Genomic DNA, 16,152 nt, shown 5'->3' with positions numbered 1-16,152 from the left:
AGCACGCAACATCTCACCGTGAAAGCCCATGGCAAAGCAAGATCCCGAAAGCTCATGTGACTGAGTGGCAGGTTGTATAATCCTGACCTCTTCCGGGTCCAGTCAATGCCACATATTCCAAACTTTTATTTTTCAATGAACCAATTTCATCAAATTAGTCATACTATAAAAATCAAGGCCTTACATCTTAAATATGCTGCCTTACAACCTCAGGAAGTCCCAAAGTGCTTCGCAGCCAATGAAGTACTTTTAAAGTGTAGTCACTGTTGTGATGTAGGAAACATGGCAGTCAATTTGCACACAGGAAGCTCCAGACTACCCAATTTGATAATGAGCAGATAATCTGTTTTAGTGATGTTGAGTGAGGGATAAATATTGGCCCCAGGGAAGAACTCCCCTGCTTTTCTTTGAAATAGTGCCATCAGATCTTTTATGTACACCTGAAATGGCCTTGGTTTAACAGTTCATCCTAGAGGCAACATCTCCAACAGTGTTGCACTCCCTCGCTGCTGAAGTGGGATGTGAACCCACAACCATCTAACTTAGAGGCAAGAGGCTACCCACTGGGCCACAGCTGATGGTTTCCATTCCATTCCATGCAATGCTGTACCATTCCTTCCATCTTTCTCGAAATGTTTAGAGGTGCAAAATATAATGTCCTGAACAGAATTTTAAAAAATTATTTAAAAATTCAAATAGATTCATGCTGCAGTGAATTACACCCAGCAACTGGAGTGATGAGTGTTTGACTGGTGTGTATTCACTAGTGAAATGCAGAACAGCTCTACAGTGTGGCTGCCTCCTTTTAACTGGGTATAAAATGGCAGTATGTTCACGTGGAACAGGTAAGGTCACCCACTCCCCACCCCGAGGGTGTGATCTACCTGATGGCTCTTGGAGTGAGCTGATTAACTGACGTGGGTTTGAAGGTGTGTGTGTTTTCTCTTCCCTCTGGAGGCTGAAACTCATTGTGTTATCTGCAGAAATTGATGATTACTGGGAACTGGAGTACCCAGAGAGCAGCCACATCCCGTGCCACTCCTATGACAAAAAATGCATTGCCAAACACTATGCTCGGATTCGCGAGAAGACGCACAATAATGGGAGGTCAAAGAACAAGCACAACCATATTCGGGACGAGCCACGGATAATGGTGAGTTTGGTGCCAGCATTGTAACATCTTTAATCAGTGACATACTGGATTGCAGACTCCGATTCTATACATTCCGAAACGATGAGAGTCTGGTTATCCTACAAACTATCAAAAAATATCTGATCTTGTTCAGGAGAAATCACTTAGCATCTGATATTTAATGGATTGACCAGCTCCTGCCATCTCTCTCTCTCTCTCTCTCTCTAGCTCCTTTTCCCACCAGTCTTCTCTCCTGGCACTCACTGCTCTGCAGACTAACCTGTGTCTGTTTCCTCCCACAATGTGAGAGATACATTCAAGGGTTAAAAAAACATAAGGGGAGAATGACAGAAGGCGAGATGAAACAGGTGGGAGGAGACTTGTGTAGAGCATAAACACTGGCATGGGCCAGTTGGGCCGAATGGCCTGTTTCTGTGCTGTACTTTCTGTGTATCAGGCATCGCTGGGACCATGGTTATATCCTCACCCTCCTTCCCTCTGTGCCTGTGAATTGAAGCTCTGGGCACTCAGGGAATTCAGTACAGAAAGGAGTAAAGCTGCAGAATAGGATTGTACAGGCTGCTCAGAGGGATTTCAGGAGCTAAGATGTTATTCTGTTTTAACAAATAAAAGATTTTAACTAGTGAAGGTGTCAGCTGTGTCTCACTGGGTCACCCACTCCCCTCGGAGTCAGAAGGTTGTGTATTCATGTCCCACTCCAGAAACTTGAGCACAAAATCTAGGCTGACACTGCCAGTGCAATACTGATGGAGTGCCGTACTGTCAGAGGGGCCGTCTTTCTGATGAGATATTAAAACGGGCCCTGTCTGCCCTCTCAGGTGATGTAAAAGATCCCATGGCACTATTTTGAAGAAGAGCAGGGGAGTTCTTGCCAGTGTCCTGACAATATTTATCCCTCAACCAACATCACCAAATTATAGGATCTGGTCGTTATCAGCTTGCTGTTTGTGGGATCTTGCTGTGTGCAAATTGGGTGCTGTGTTTTCTACATTACAACAGTACACTTCAAAAGCATCTCATTAGCTGCAAAGTGTTTTGGGATGTTATGTATAAATGCTGTTCTTTAACTCTGTGTAGATGAGGAATGGGGAGAGCCAACTGCGAAACAGCCGTGACAACCAATTTTATCTGCAGCACCTGTGGAAGAGTCTGTCACTCTAGAATTGGTCTTTATAGCCACTCCAGGCGCTGCTTCACAAACCACTGACCACCTCCAGGCGCTTATCCATTGTCTCCCAAGACAAGGAGGCCAGGGAGAGAGGAGAGAGATGAGGAATAGTAGCTGTTTTGCCACACTGGGCTAGCTGCATCATGACCATGGCTGGAGTTGGTTTAAAGGCTCGGACTGACTTCTGAGGACCCTGGAAATAATTGGCAGACATTTGGTCAGTCACCATACGGTCCTGTGAAGTTCTGCAGCTGACTCTGATGAATGGTCTCCCACAGCAAATTTAATTGATTACTTTTATCCTCCCTTCAGTTCTTTGTTTTTCCTCTGCCAGCTATTTCCTGGGTAGCTCGGTGACCTGACAGCCTGATCCAAGCCAAGGCCCAGTGCTGCAATCGAGCTGCCGTTCACAATCATGCACTCCCATTCTTCGTAGAAGAGTATGGGCTCTGGGATGTCTACTTCCCAGACAATGAGGAAACATAAACACAAACTCTAGAAATGCACAGTAGGTCTGCAGTCCCAATCTGAATCATTCACTCTTTCTTCAGACCCAGCAGAGGGTCGCAAATCAAATCCTTAACCTGTCTTTTTCTCTCTGATTTCCCTCTGTTGGGTCTGACAATGATTTAGATTGAGCCCCTCTATTGAGTGCTGACACGCCTGCTGTGTAATGCGTATTTTTACAACTATTTCAGTGTGAAAAATGTTTTAAAGAATACAATCCTATTGAAGCCATCCCTGCAATACCCTAATTTTCTATTTCCCACTTTATTCTGAAATCACTCTAATGTTTGTCGTCGTTAACTTCTCCTGTCAATTTTTCCAGATATTTCCCCCTCAATGAATTCAGATATTTTTTTTCCCTGATTTTTTTTGTTTTTAATTACTTTCCACCTGTTTATGTCTTTGTCCTCTGGTTCTACAGCTTGATGGGCGGTATGGTCTACTCCTGCTCTGATTTCTTATCTCCACTCTTCCAGATTATGACACTATAATGTTTTATCGATTGCTTTTATTGTTTTATATCCTTTCTGAGCTCCACTCTGAACCATCTTCAGTCCAGACTGAAGCGTTTAAACTTCTCAGCTTCCCTTCAGCCTCTTCCTTTCACAAAGATAATTCTCTTATTTCCATCAATTAAACTGTTAAGGTTTTGAGTTCCATTTTACTCGGGGCATCCCTTGCTGGCTGGCTGTGAGGTAAAGCAGGCTGATCTCTGTTCTTCTAACTGTTCCTGTTCTTTAGGGACCCTGCCATGGTGAGCTACAGCGAGCACTGGAGAGATTTGCGATGTCACTGAGTCAGACGCATGAAAATTTGTACCATATTCCTATCCCCAACTGTGACAAGAAGGGATTTTATCATCCAAAGCAGGTTTGTATTTTATTAGCGATTGTCAAGAAATGCAACAGCAAAGATTCCTTTTAACTCACGGGCTCAGATCCTGTATTCATCAACTTCACCCTGAAAAGATGCCCAGCAATTCTTCTCATAGACAAACCGAATATTGGAGGCAGAGTTATTGCTGCTGATATTGTGTGTCTCAGCGTCTCACCAAACAGCAGGGCAGTAAAACTCCCTCTACACTGTCCCCATCAAACACTCCCCAGGACAGGTACAGTACGGGGGTTCGATACAGAGTAAAGCTCCCTCCACACTGTCCTCATCAAACACTCCCAGGACAGGTACAGCACTGGGATTGGCTGGGCAATTTGGAACACTTCCTGCCAGCAATCAGGGGGAGCAGCTGCACCAACTGGGGAGAGGAGACTGGAGTAATTGGAGAAAGTGGAGAGAGGTGAATGCAGAGTGGAGAGAAACCATCAAGGAAGGCTGCAATTGTTTTGGAGAGGTGGGTGTCAGGGCACCTGAAGAACTCTTAAGTTTGAACTGTTTGGGGGAGGGAGTAGAGGCCGGAAGACTTGGGTGGGGCAGCCAAATCCAGTAGGGGACCTCTGTATTTGTATTGGTGCTTGCACACAGGGAGCTCCCTCCCCACCCCAACTGCCTGCTCGGGACAGCTGGAGTTGCCCGGGTGAAGACTGTCTTGTTAAAAGCAGAAGAGGAGAGTACCGGGCGGCTCCTGCCATCCCGGGCGAAGAAGCCTCCCCCAACTGGAAGGCAGCAAATAGTTTTGGACTAATTGTGATAAAGGTGCTCCAACTGGCTGTTGGAACAAACATCCCTTTCAGCATTTCTCTCCCTTCCTCCACTCAGTCGCCTCAGTCACCTATCCCCCCTTTTTCCTTTACCTTCCTACCCCTATCCTCCTGTACTCCCACTCCACTTTGTTTAAAGTTTGTTTGTTTTGTTTCAATTGTGTAAAATTGCTTTGTTTCTTGGGGGTGGACGTGGCTCTTAGACCCCATGGCAAGCTCTCCTTCGCCGGTGGCGGGACCTTCCCGTACATATGCTGCTGCGGCTGCTGCAGCTGCACCTGTTGCCCCGTCACCGTTTGCATTAATAACATCGAAGCATGGGGTCAAGAGTTACGTCCACCCAAACATGACGATAGAGGCATGTGTGAAAGCAATGGCCGAGGTTGTCAGCCCTTCGGCCATTGTTGCAGCCTCTAAAATGTACGGGAAGGCAGTGTTATTCCTGAAGACCGAGCGGGCGGTGTCCCTGGCTCTGAACAAGGGGCTCACCGTGGGCAGGACCTTTCTGCCAGTGGACCCCCTGGAGGCCACTGCGCAAAGGGTCATTTTATCCAAAGTCCCGCCCTTCATTCCTGGTGAGCTCCTCCTTCCCCACCTGCACCATCTGGGGGAGGTAAAGACTGGGCTCACCCCAGTCCCGCTCGGTCTTCGGGAGAACAGCCTCCGGCATGTGTACACCTTCCGCCGCCAGCTATTCATGCAGCTGGCGCGGGAGGAGGTTACAGAGGGCCACTTCAATACAGAGTTCCAGGGGACGGCCTACCGCGTCTTCTGGACCTTGGATGGGGTGCGGTGCCATGTCTGTAAGGGGGTGGGGCATGTTCGTAAAAACTGCCCCAACCTCCCGGCTGCCAACTCCAACTCGGCGGCCCAGGGTGGCACTGCTGCACCTCCTCCCACCCCCCCTACACCTCCACCAGATACCATTCAGTCGGTACCGGAGGCTGGGAGGAGGGTGCCCATCCAAGTGGAAGGAAGGCGCGGAGGAAAAATAAACGTCGAGAGGCGTGTCCCCTGGACATATTGACACAACCCGAGTCTGAGCTCAGCACAAAGCCCGATCTCGGGGAGTCAACTTGCCCCAGGGCTGGGCTCAGGCCCAGGGTGAATAAGAAAAAAGAGTGCGGAGGCGGAGGCCTCTGATGACATGGAGGTCTCTGAGCCTCTGCACCCAACTGGGAAAAAGAGGAGAAGGCACCCCTCCACAGAGGTGACAAGGGGCCCTGAGGCGCAGGGTCCATCTGTTGGAGGGGAGCTGTCTCCTGTTTCAGGTCCCCAGGTTTCCCCTACCACCACCACCAACATCAAGGCTGCAAAGTCCGGGCAGGAGCTCCCTATTCCTCAGGATGGAGTGGAGGGGGAGACACCTGTACGTGTGGCCCCTCCAGGAGAAGCCAGTGGAGCCCTGCTTGTTGTGGGGGGAGCCTGGGGACTCTGCCCATTCTGCCACTGCCACTGGGTCGGGTGCCCTGAGTAGAGGGGAGGGCGGGGCCCCAAAGGGTCGGCCCTCCCAGCCGGAGTCCACCACCAACCAGGAGACACCCGACCCGGTTATAACCGAGAATGCTGCCCCATCTGCTGGGCCTGTGAGTGCTGGCGGAGCGGGTGATGGCCTCCTCTGCCCGCCTCCGGTCTCGGCTCCGGTTGGATTTCTGGAGTCGGGAACTTCTGTCTGCCCTGGACCACTCATTGGCCTGGGGACGGAGGTGGAGGGGGGTCCTGAATTGCTGGTACCCACAGACTCCAGTTTCACAACAGAACCCAGAGAGGACTCCTCCACCATCGATCCTGGGGGTGGGATCGTGACGGAGGCGGGACCAGCTGGCGCGGCCAGGACGTCCGCCCCACAGTGTGTGGTAGATGTGTCGGCCGCTGGCGGTGGCGACCCGGAGGAGGATGGGGATTCGGTGTGGGGCACGGAGGATGATCTTGATTCCATCGCCAGTGAGGTGGTGGAGTCCCTCGTGCCTCCCACCGAATCTCCTCTCATCCCCACGACGGAACTCCGGGATTTCCTCGCAGCTTGCAGGGGTTGCCGCGATAAAGTTCAGCTGGCCCTCGGCCGTTGGTCGAATCTGGCGCTGATCATACAGTCCGTCCGTGCTGCCCTCAAGAAAGCGGGCAAGCGCGCGGGCGTGAAACTGGTTGAGAGGTGCCGTTTTAATGTGTTCTTCAATGGGTTGCTGGGGGAGTGGAAGGCCAGGTGCACTTCCACTCCCTCCTCACAGTGAGCTGTTGGTGACGGGTTTTAAGTACCTTTGACATGAAGATAACCATAGCCAGCCTCAACATCAACGGCAGCAGGGGGGTCTCACTGCAGATTTCACAATCTCTCAGTCCTCAGGGAAGGGAGATACACGGTGAGCTTTCTGCAGGAAACCCACACCGTTCCGGGAGACGAAGCCACCTGGCTCCTGGAGTGGCAGGGTGGGGTCTACATGAGTCACCTCACCCCTATTTCTAGTGGGGTGGCTATCTTGTTGGCCCCGACTTTTCAGCCGGAGATCTTGGGGGTCAAGGAGCTAGTGCCGGGCCGCTTGCTCCACCTCGCCGTTCGCCTGGGTAGCGTGCCGCTCCACTTTGTGAACGTGTACGCGCCCAGGCCCGGTGCGTTGCAAGCGCGCTTCTTTGAAGAAGTGTCCGCTCTCTTGAGCTCCATCGATAGCGGCGAGTGCATCATCCTCGGGGGGGATTTTAACTGCACCCTCGAGGTGGGGGATCGCTCCGGTCCCCAGCGCAGCCAAGCGTCGGTGGAGAAGTTGAGGGGACTGATCAGCTCCCTTAACTTGGTGGACGTCTGGCGGAATCTCCATCCCGACTCCAGCGCCTTCACGTGGAGGTCTGGAGGAGGAGGGTCGCGAATCGACCGCCTCTACTTTTCGCAGGCGTACGTCTCCCGCGTCTCGGCGGCCTCCATGCGGCTGGTGCAGTGCTCAGACCACCACCTGGTGTGGGCGGAGTTCACTCCACTCCGCTCGCGGGCGGGGTCCGCATACTGGCACTTTAACAACCGGCTGCTGGAGGACGAGCGATTCCGGGACTCGTTCTGTCGATTCTGGGCCGACTGGAGAAGGAAGCAGGGGGGCTTCCCCTCCTTGAGGCTATGGTGGGATGTGGGCAAGATTCACATCCACGTCTTCTGTCAGGAGTACGCGAAGGGGTCGACCAAGAGGTGGGAAGCCGAGATCAGACGCCTTGAGAGGGAGGTGCTCGACTTGGAGTCCCGCCTCGGTCATGCCGTCGTGGACCCGGCCCTGTGGCAGGCGTACAAAGAGAAGAAGGGCGCGCTGAGGGACCTGCAGCTCATAGGGTCCCGAGGCGCGTACGTGAGGTCGCGGATCCAGATCCTGGAAGATTTGGACCGCGCCTCACCCTTCTACTCGCTGGAAAAATGGTGGGGGGTCCGTAAGCAGCTCGTCGAGCTGCTGGCCAACGACGGATCCTCCATCACAGATCCGGAGGGAATGGGCCTCCTGGTCCATACTTATTACAGTGCGTTGTTCTCTCCGGATCCGTCCAGCAAGGATGCGCGCAGAGTTTTGTGGGAGGACCAGCTGCAGGTCAGCCCGGAGGACGCTGAAGGATTGGAGGCTCCGCTCGCGTTGGCGGAGCTGACTGGCGCCCTCCACCAGCTCTCGAGGGGCAAATCCCCAGGGCTGGATGGGTTGACCGTGGAGTTCCTCAGGGCGTTCTGGGACGTCCTGGGGGACGATTACGCGCGGGTCCTGGGGGAAAGCCTGGCGACCGGGGAGATGCCCCTCTCGTGGCGCAGGGCGGTCATCGTCCTGCTGCCGAAGAGGGGCGATCTCTGCCTGCTTAAAAACTGGCGTCCGGTCTCCCTCTTCAGCACGGATTATAAGATCTTTGCCCGGGCTATGTCGACCCGCCTGGGCTCCGTGCTGGCCCACATGATCCACCCCGACCAGTCCTACACGGTCCCGGGCCGGTCCATCCAGGATAACATCCACCTGGTCCGGGACCTGATCCATCTTTCCCAGAGGACTCGTCAGTCGGTCACCTTTCTCTCCCTCAATCAGGAGAAGGCGTTCGACAGGGTGGATCACGAATACCTTTTCGGGACTCTGCGCGCTTTCGGACTAGGGTCGCATTTCGAGGCCCGGGTCCGACTTTTATATGCCGCCGCAGAGTGTCTAGTCAAAGTTGACGGGTCCTTGACGGCGCCCCTTCGCTTTGGGAGAGGAGTGCGTCAGGGATGCCCCATGTCCGGTCAATTGTATACCATCTGCGTGGAGCCCTTCCTGTGCCTGCTTCGCAGGAGGTTGACGGGATTGGCTCTGCGCGAGCCAGCCATGCGGGTCGTCCTCTCGGCTTACGCCGACGACGTACTCCTCGCGGTCACAGATCCCGTAGACTTGCGGAGGATGCGCGACTGCCAGCAGACCTTTTCTGCCGCGTCCTCCGCGAGGATCAATTGGGAAAAATGTTCCGGACTCCTGGTGGGTCAGTGGCAGGTGGACTCCCTGCCGGAGGAGATGACACCTTTTGCGTGGAGCACCATGCACCTCCTCTATCTGGGAGTCCACCTTAGCCCCGCTGAGGAAGCCTGGCCGGCAAACTGGCAGGATTTGGAGGCGAAAGTCACCGCTCGGCTGGGGCGCTGGACAGGACTGCTCCGAGTGCTTTCCTACAGGGGCCGAGCGCTGGTCATAAACAAACTGGTGGCCTCCATGTTGTGGTACCGGTTGGTCACTTTGGCCCTGCCCCCTGTATTTGCCACCAAGATCCAGAAGAAACTTGTCGATTTCTGCTGGGGCAAGAGGAAACACTGGGTCTCTGCCGCGGTCCTGAGTCTCCTGATCGAGGAGGGCGGCCAGTCACTGGTGTGCGTCCGCACCCAGGCTGCGACTCTCCGCCTTCGGACCCTGCAGAGATACCTGTACGTCGAGTGTCCTCCCAGATGGTGTGCGCTGGCGACGTATTTTTTCCGCCAGTGTCACTGCCTTCAAGACGACACGCAGCTCCCGGTGGAGTCTGTTAGCCGCGCCTCTCTGAGGGAGTTGCGTGTCTTTTACCGGGATCTATTCCGAGTCTGGAACATGGTTGCCTCCAGTCAGGGTGCTCCCCCTCTGGCGGAGGAGAGCGCCTCGGCTGTCCGGGCGGCCGACTCAGGGGACGGTCCGGTGGGCAGAGGAGTAGCCGAAGCCCCCGGGACGCCCCTCACTGCGGGTGGCGAGGGGGCTCGGGAGTGCGGAGCGATTCCGGCCGAGCTCACCCCCGCTCGGCCAGAACTGCTCATCGGACCCAGGCCCCGAAACCCTCCTCGGGAGCCGGTCCAGCACAACCCGAGCCACCTCTCAGAAATGCCCTCCGTGCCATTCCAATTGGCGCGGAGTGGTTTCCTGTACGGGCTGCTCGTGCACACTCTCCACTTCCTCGCCCTCGTCAGCCGGCTGGACACGCCCTGGCGGTCCGCGTTGCCATCTGGCGGCGATGGGAAACCCCGATGGAGGTCTCTCTACGCGGGAGTCTTCCCCCTTTACATCGGGGGCCTGGGGTGGAGGGTGCTGCACAGAGCAGTCCCGTGCAATAGGCTTTTAAGTAGGTTCACGGACCCCCAGTCCGCCTGTACTTTCTGCGGCCTCGACGAGTCCGTGTTCCACGTTTATACGGAGTGTGCGAGGTTGCAGCCCCTATTTGAGTATCTGAAGGGGCTGCTCCTCAAATTCTGGCTGCACTTCAGTCCCACGCTCCTGATCTTTGGGCACCCGGAGCGGAGGGGCTTGGGCCGGGAGGAGGATCTCCTTGTCGGTCTGCTCCTGGGCCCGGCCAAGGTGGCAATTCACAGGTCCAGGTTGCGGGCAGTCGAGGGTTCCGTCCTCCCCGATTGTCTGCCCCTCTTCCGCGGTTACGTTCGCGCCCGGGTGTCCCTGGAGAAGGAGCATGTGGTGTCCGCCGGTACGCTTGAGGCCTTCCGCGACCGGTGGGCACCGCAGGGACTGGAGTGCATCGTTGACGCCGAGAATGGCATTTTAATTTGAGTTTTTTGTTTATTTATCTGGTTTTAATAAAGTTATTTCAAAACTGTAAATATGTATGTAAAGGGGGCCTGAGGAATAAAGGCCCCCTGGACGTGAAATATATAAAAGGGGCCTGGGGTATAAAGGCCACCTTATATAAAAAAAACCGAAGAAAAAAAAACGGGGGTTAGATACAGAGTAAAGCTCCCTATAAAAAAAATGGGTTTGATATAGAGGCATCATTTGGGCTTTCTGATTTTGATAAATTAGTACCAATGATGAATTTAGAATATTTTTTCCAACAGCTATTGTGCTGAGTTTGCTCCCAGACTATTCTCTCTGACAGGAGCGCTTTGATCATTTGAAGGTTCTGGATGTTGAGAACTTCAGTCCTTGCTTTGCTGAATTCAGAAGTGACCGTATGAGTTTGAGCTGCTGTTTTGTGGAATCCGCACATCACGGCTGATGAATTGTTGGAACTCATTTCCTCTTTGTTTTTCTCCACAGTGTCACCCATCACTGGATGGACAACGTGGAAAGTGCTGGTGTGTTGAGCCAAAGACCGGGGTGAAACTCATAGGATCTCCAGAGGTGAAAGGAGACATTGACTGCCACCAGTTCCTCATGGAGCAGGCAAAGGAGTAAACATTGGCACCTCCGGCAGAAAGATTCTTCACCATTCTCCCAAAAAATCCAATTTTCTTTCTGATGCTGTCCTTGCAAAGTGAAGAGCGGAAACTACCACAAGTTGAATCAATGCTGTGAGATGCAGAAGTGTGCAGCCCATTCAAACCTTCCAAAGTCTACCTGGATGATCACAGAGTCTTTCTGACCTTACATCTGACCCAAAAGAGGCTTTTCTGTTGTCTAAAGTCTTCCAATTTTGATGTTTTTTTCTGACAGTCATATCCACGTTCTTCTTTCTTGTTCCTATAGGTTTGCTCCATTTGGAGCTGTTTTACTTATTATGTGAAACTCACACTTCAGCCAGTATCTAAGCACCTGCAACAAGTGTGAATGTGACACTTTTCCTGTGGAATGTGGCCAGACTGTGAGCCAGGCAGGGGATGGATGTCATGCTAGGGTGTAATGTAGTAGAAAGTAAAGAACATGAATGGCTGGATACTTCCTCCCCCAGCTACGTGCCAGTCTAGTCTGGTGGAAAATGTGTTCCTGTGTAGCTCCCTGAGCAGCCTGAACAAAATTGTTCAGCTTCCAACCACGAAAATAAACTAGTAGCTTCCTCCCAGCGCACCTGGTGTTAAAGAGTCTCACCCTATCCCTGAAAAACAGCACTGAAAGTTCAACTATTAGAGAGATGGGGTCTGGTTGACAATATTAACTCCTTCTACCTGGTGGGAATAGGGCATTAATGACCTGAAAATCACCGCATCTCACTTACTGCCTCATTCCCTTTCCATTACTGCCATTTGGGTTGAGACCTCTTAATGGGCATTGGGCAACCCAGGCATCTGTCTGTTTCAAGCGGGAGCCTATTTACAATATGGTATCTGGAACCCTGATACAATGTTGAGGTGCCAATGGGTGTAGTGTGCACTGTGCCCATTGGTAGCTGGTGTTGAGTAGCCCAACCAAGAGTCCTTGAAAGGGCCCTCCTGGCTGCACAGAAACCTTCTGTCTTTAGTCATAATCCTTGCAATCCTGAGCATGTCAGTGTTGGACCATTGCTCAGAGGGAATATGGATAGGGAGTTCTGCACTCACAATGATGTGGTCATGCTACTCATCTGCCCAATGTCCATTCACAGTTAAAATCAACCCCATGGCCTCTCGTTCAGCATTTATAAATTTCTTGGAAAGGTCCATTGTTTAATCTCTTAATTATTCATTAAACCCTCAATGCTTTCATCATGTCACAAGCCTGCATGTTTAACATACGTTTTCAGGAAAAAACAGCAAATTATAGACACCCATTGACAATCTGACAAGGAAGAGATGGAGGGAAGCAGGTTACAACATCTAGCAGGACTGGGGCTGGTACTCATCGAGGTCAAACCAGATGGCAGAGTTTAAGCCCTCAAAAGGAGGTGAGGGGCACATTCCCCGTTACCCAATGGTCATAGTCCTCATGGGTCTATAATCTACATGAGGGGGGGGGTGATTTATCTCTCCCAGATGCGGGGAGAGGGGCTACTAACACGGGGATAATCGAATCAGGGAGAAGGTGGAAAGCGGAGGATGTTAGAAATTTTAAAAGTGGGAGGGCACCAGGGTACCAGAAGTAATGAGGGGTAAGTAGTCTGTGACCCAGGTCACTGGACGGAGATGGTTGGGTGTTTCTGCTGCTGTACAGGCCATGGTCCCTAAGCAAACAGGGGGAGGGGTAGTTTAAAATTATCTAATGATTGACCATGGGCATCCATGGTCTACTGCCTCAGGGCGGTCAAGGAGAAATTTCCTGGTTTGTCTATCTTGCTTTCTGATTTCCTGCCACACCCGGAGTTAACCCCCATTCGGTCGTTCTCAAGGCACCACAGCCTGATTCACAAGTTGAGCATTGAATGGTCTGACATTCTTTTCTTTCCTCATCATGCATCGGGAGAGTCTCTGGTGCTTAGCGATGTTTGGATCCTGTTGGTCCTAGTTAGGAAGAGAGCAGCAATTTTCAGATGTATGAAGCATTGTAGCCCGAGAAAGTCTATTGAAACTGTTCCATTACAACAAGTTGAATATTCAGTGCTTCATTAATTCATTTCAATAGAAGAAATTCCAACCAATGGGATTGCAAAGGAATATCATTGTGTATAAATTTTCCCTACGTTATGATTAGATTAGATTAGAGATACAGCACTGAAACAGGCCCTTCGGCCCACCGAGTCGGTGCCGAACATCAACCACCCATTTTTTATACTAATCCTACACTAATCCCATATTCCCACCAAACATCCCCACCTGTCCCTATATTTCCCTACCACCTACCTATACTAGTGACAATTTATAATGGCCAATTTACCTACCAACCTGCAAGTCTTTTGGCTTGTGGGAGGAAACCGGAGCACCCGGAGAAAACCCACGCAGACACAGGGAGAACCCGGAATCGAACCCGGGTCCCTGGAGCTGTGAGGCTGCGGTGCTAACCACTGCGCCACTGTGCCGCCCATAACTAGGCAGCTCACAGTTACACATCAACCCCCAGCCTGTGGGGCCCATGTAGAGTGATTGAAGCAGAGAGCAGGAAGCTTGATGTATAAATGAGGGAGAAGGGAATAGAGGTATATGGGGCAGGGTGGAAAGAGATAATTAGAGTGTGAGGAGGCTTAGCTGGAATATAAACACCAGCATGGATCAGTTGGGCTGAATGGCCTGTTTCTGTGGTCTAGATTCTATGTAATTGTCAGATTGTGAATAATAAAATTTCCCCCCCCCCCAACTGGAAGATTGAACTAGCCCATCTCCCACAAATGGGTAATTGGACTAGTCCATCCACCCCACCTGGCCAATTGGATTTGTCTATTGTCACCAACTGATTGACTGGGACAGTCCACATTTCCCCATTCCTGGGGGTTGAGCTTCATACTCCTTCAGTGTTTTTCTGTCTGCAACCAAGAAGGTGATTCTGCCTTTGTTAAAAAAAAAAAATTCTTTGGGAATGTTTGTGCCAAAGAATACGTCACATTTTGTTGGGTGCATTCTTCACCTCGTCCTTCCCCGGCAATGAGGTGAAATCTCTGCCATATGACACCTCTGGGGTCTAGTAAGGAACTGACACATTGGCATCACAGACTGCTTTATGATTCAAGTTCACCATCTCCCAGTTGGATATCAATTTCTTGCTGAATAAAGAGACAGAAACTGCCTCCTAAACTGCAACTGCTGATGGTTCAGAGGCTCAGGATAATAAAGTGAAAGCCTCAAGCCCCACACACAATGAGAAACTGAACACAATCCAACGTCACACTGAATCCCTAACTTATGGAGCAAAGTCGATCAAGCATCTGGAAAACTTTCAACAAATTAGCGTTCATTTCGAGGGAAGGTAGGAAGGAGAAACTGTCAAGGCAGCTGCAAGGAGTGAATATCGTCTCATTCCCCGTTGCTACTGTTTATCTCTCACTCAGAAGCTGGAGCTCCCATCAAATGTCGATTGAATGTAGCTGAGTTCAAATTGTTGATGTCCAAGAGAAAAGATTGTAAACACAGGGGCCAAGAAGATGCTTTCCCTGCCTCTTTCTATACTGGCAATCAGTGTCCATACTGATTTTTATTTAGTCAGTCTGAAACCTGTTCCTGGAGGGTGTAAGCCCAGAGCACAAATCTGCTCACCATTCAGCACTCAATTAGCAATTGTACTTACAGAGGGCACTGGTTGGCCAGGGTGGGAATGATGCCACATTGCTGCCTGTTCAAGGTCTCAGTCTTGGTTCATACCTTCCATGGGATACATATTCCAATCCTTGGGATCTCTCTGATCCTTTAATGCAGCTCCTGTCTCTTCCTGTGTTGCAGCAGCAGAATTATCCTCTTTGGTCATGCTGGGAGCCAAGTGATCTTTGACCCTGGTTATGGTGAGGTCACCAGTGGATAGAGGTCCCACTGCCGCTGGGAATAGATTCCTACCACAGGTCTCCTAATGGATGATGTTGTATCTTGTTTCTGTCACGCCATTTCACTGTTTCGAACCTTTAAAATTTCAGGCCCAGCCTTTGGTCTTGGCATTAATGGAGCAGCCTTCTATCTCCTCAAAGGCTTCCTTATCCTGAAACCTATTTCACACTTTGTATGAGAAATTGGCAGCCAGCATACCAGCTGGGGTGAGGGGCCACCATGCATGCTGCCTGACAAAGAGGCTGACCTTATGCCTAATTCTGTGCAGCCTAGGCTTGTCTGTAATCTGCACACTTGCACACAATAGTGTTGCCAGAGTGTAGTCAAGCACTGTCACCTTGTTACAAGATTACTGGGAGCCCACAAAGCAGAGCATGACCCTGCTCACTCCAGGAGAGGAGCATGTGACTGGACCCCTCTAGCAGAATATCAGACTCCTCCAGTATTCCCTTCGACCAGGCTCTACTCTTTCCATCTGGGCAAAATGTCAATGAAAATTCAAGGTAATTTTATGCTGTTGAATGGGGAGCAGGCTAGAACTTAATTTGTTGAGAAATCTGATGTGCAAAAAACCCCTCAGTTTCATTGGACAGTGGGAGAAATGGGAACACTGCAGCAACTTGTGAGCAAAGAAAAGAATCAAAAACTAATGATGTTACCTTCAAATCTACAAATACTGGGGTCAGCTGATTACCAACACATCAGATCTATATATTACACTTACTGGTGACAATCTTTAATACCTGTGATATTCAAAATCTTTTTAAAATACAATGTTAGAGCGTGTTTTTGTAAAGTATTGGAAATGTAATAAATGCTGAGACAATGGATTCCGTTGCTGCTACTGTGTCACTTTCTGCACATTGCCCAGTCTTGTCCAGAATCTTTGCTCTTTCCCTTTCTCATCTTCACAGCAGCCTGACATAGTCATTTCTACTGAATCATACCTTACAGCCAATGACCCAGACTCCCCCATCACCCTCCCTGGGTATGTCCTGTCCCACCGGCAGGACAGACCCACCAGAGGTGGTGACACTGGTGTACAGTCAGGAGGGAGTGGCCATGAGAGTCCTCAACATCAACTTTGGACCCTATGAAGTCTCATGCCATCAGGCCAAACATGGGC

At 51.1% G+C, this 16,152-nt stretch overlaps 1 protein-coding gene across 1 annotated transcript in view; it reads left to right on the top strand.

The window, feature by feature from the left end:
• Window positions 1-15,856, top strand: part of LOC137348257 (insulin-like growth factor-binding protein 4) — a 97,994-nt gene extending 82,138 nt beyond the window's left edge. Inside the window, exons 2-4 of the mRNA XM_068013678.1 lie at window positions 984-1,153; window positions 3,570-3,698; window positions 10,969-15,856. Coding sequence (XP_067869779.1) covers window positions 984-1,153; window positions 3,570-3,698; window positions 10,969-11,106 — 437 coding nt within the window. The 3' untranslated portion in view covers window positions 11,107-15,856. The remainder of the gene's footprint in view (window positions 1-983; window positions 1,154-3,569; window positions 3,699-10,968) is intronic.
• Window positions 15,857-16,152: the final 296 nt, after the last annotated feature.

Source organism: Heterodontus francisci, chromosome 33, assembly GCF_036365525.1.
Source record: "Heterodontus francisci isolate sHetFra1 chromosome 33, sHetFra1.hap1, whole genome shotgun sequence".
Taxonomy (NCBI): domain Eukaryota; kingdom Metazoa; phylum Chordata; class Chondrichthyes; order Heterodontiformes; family Heterodontidae; genus Heterodontus; species Heterodontus francisci.
Note: the sequence above shows the minus strand (reverse complement) of the source record. Positions and strands in the feature narration are given on the sequence as shown.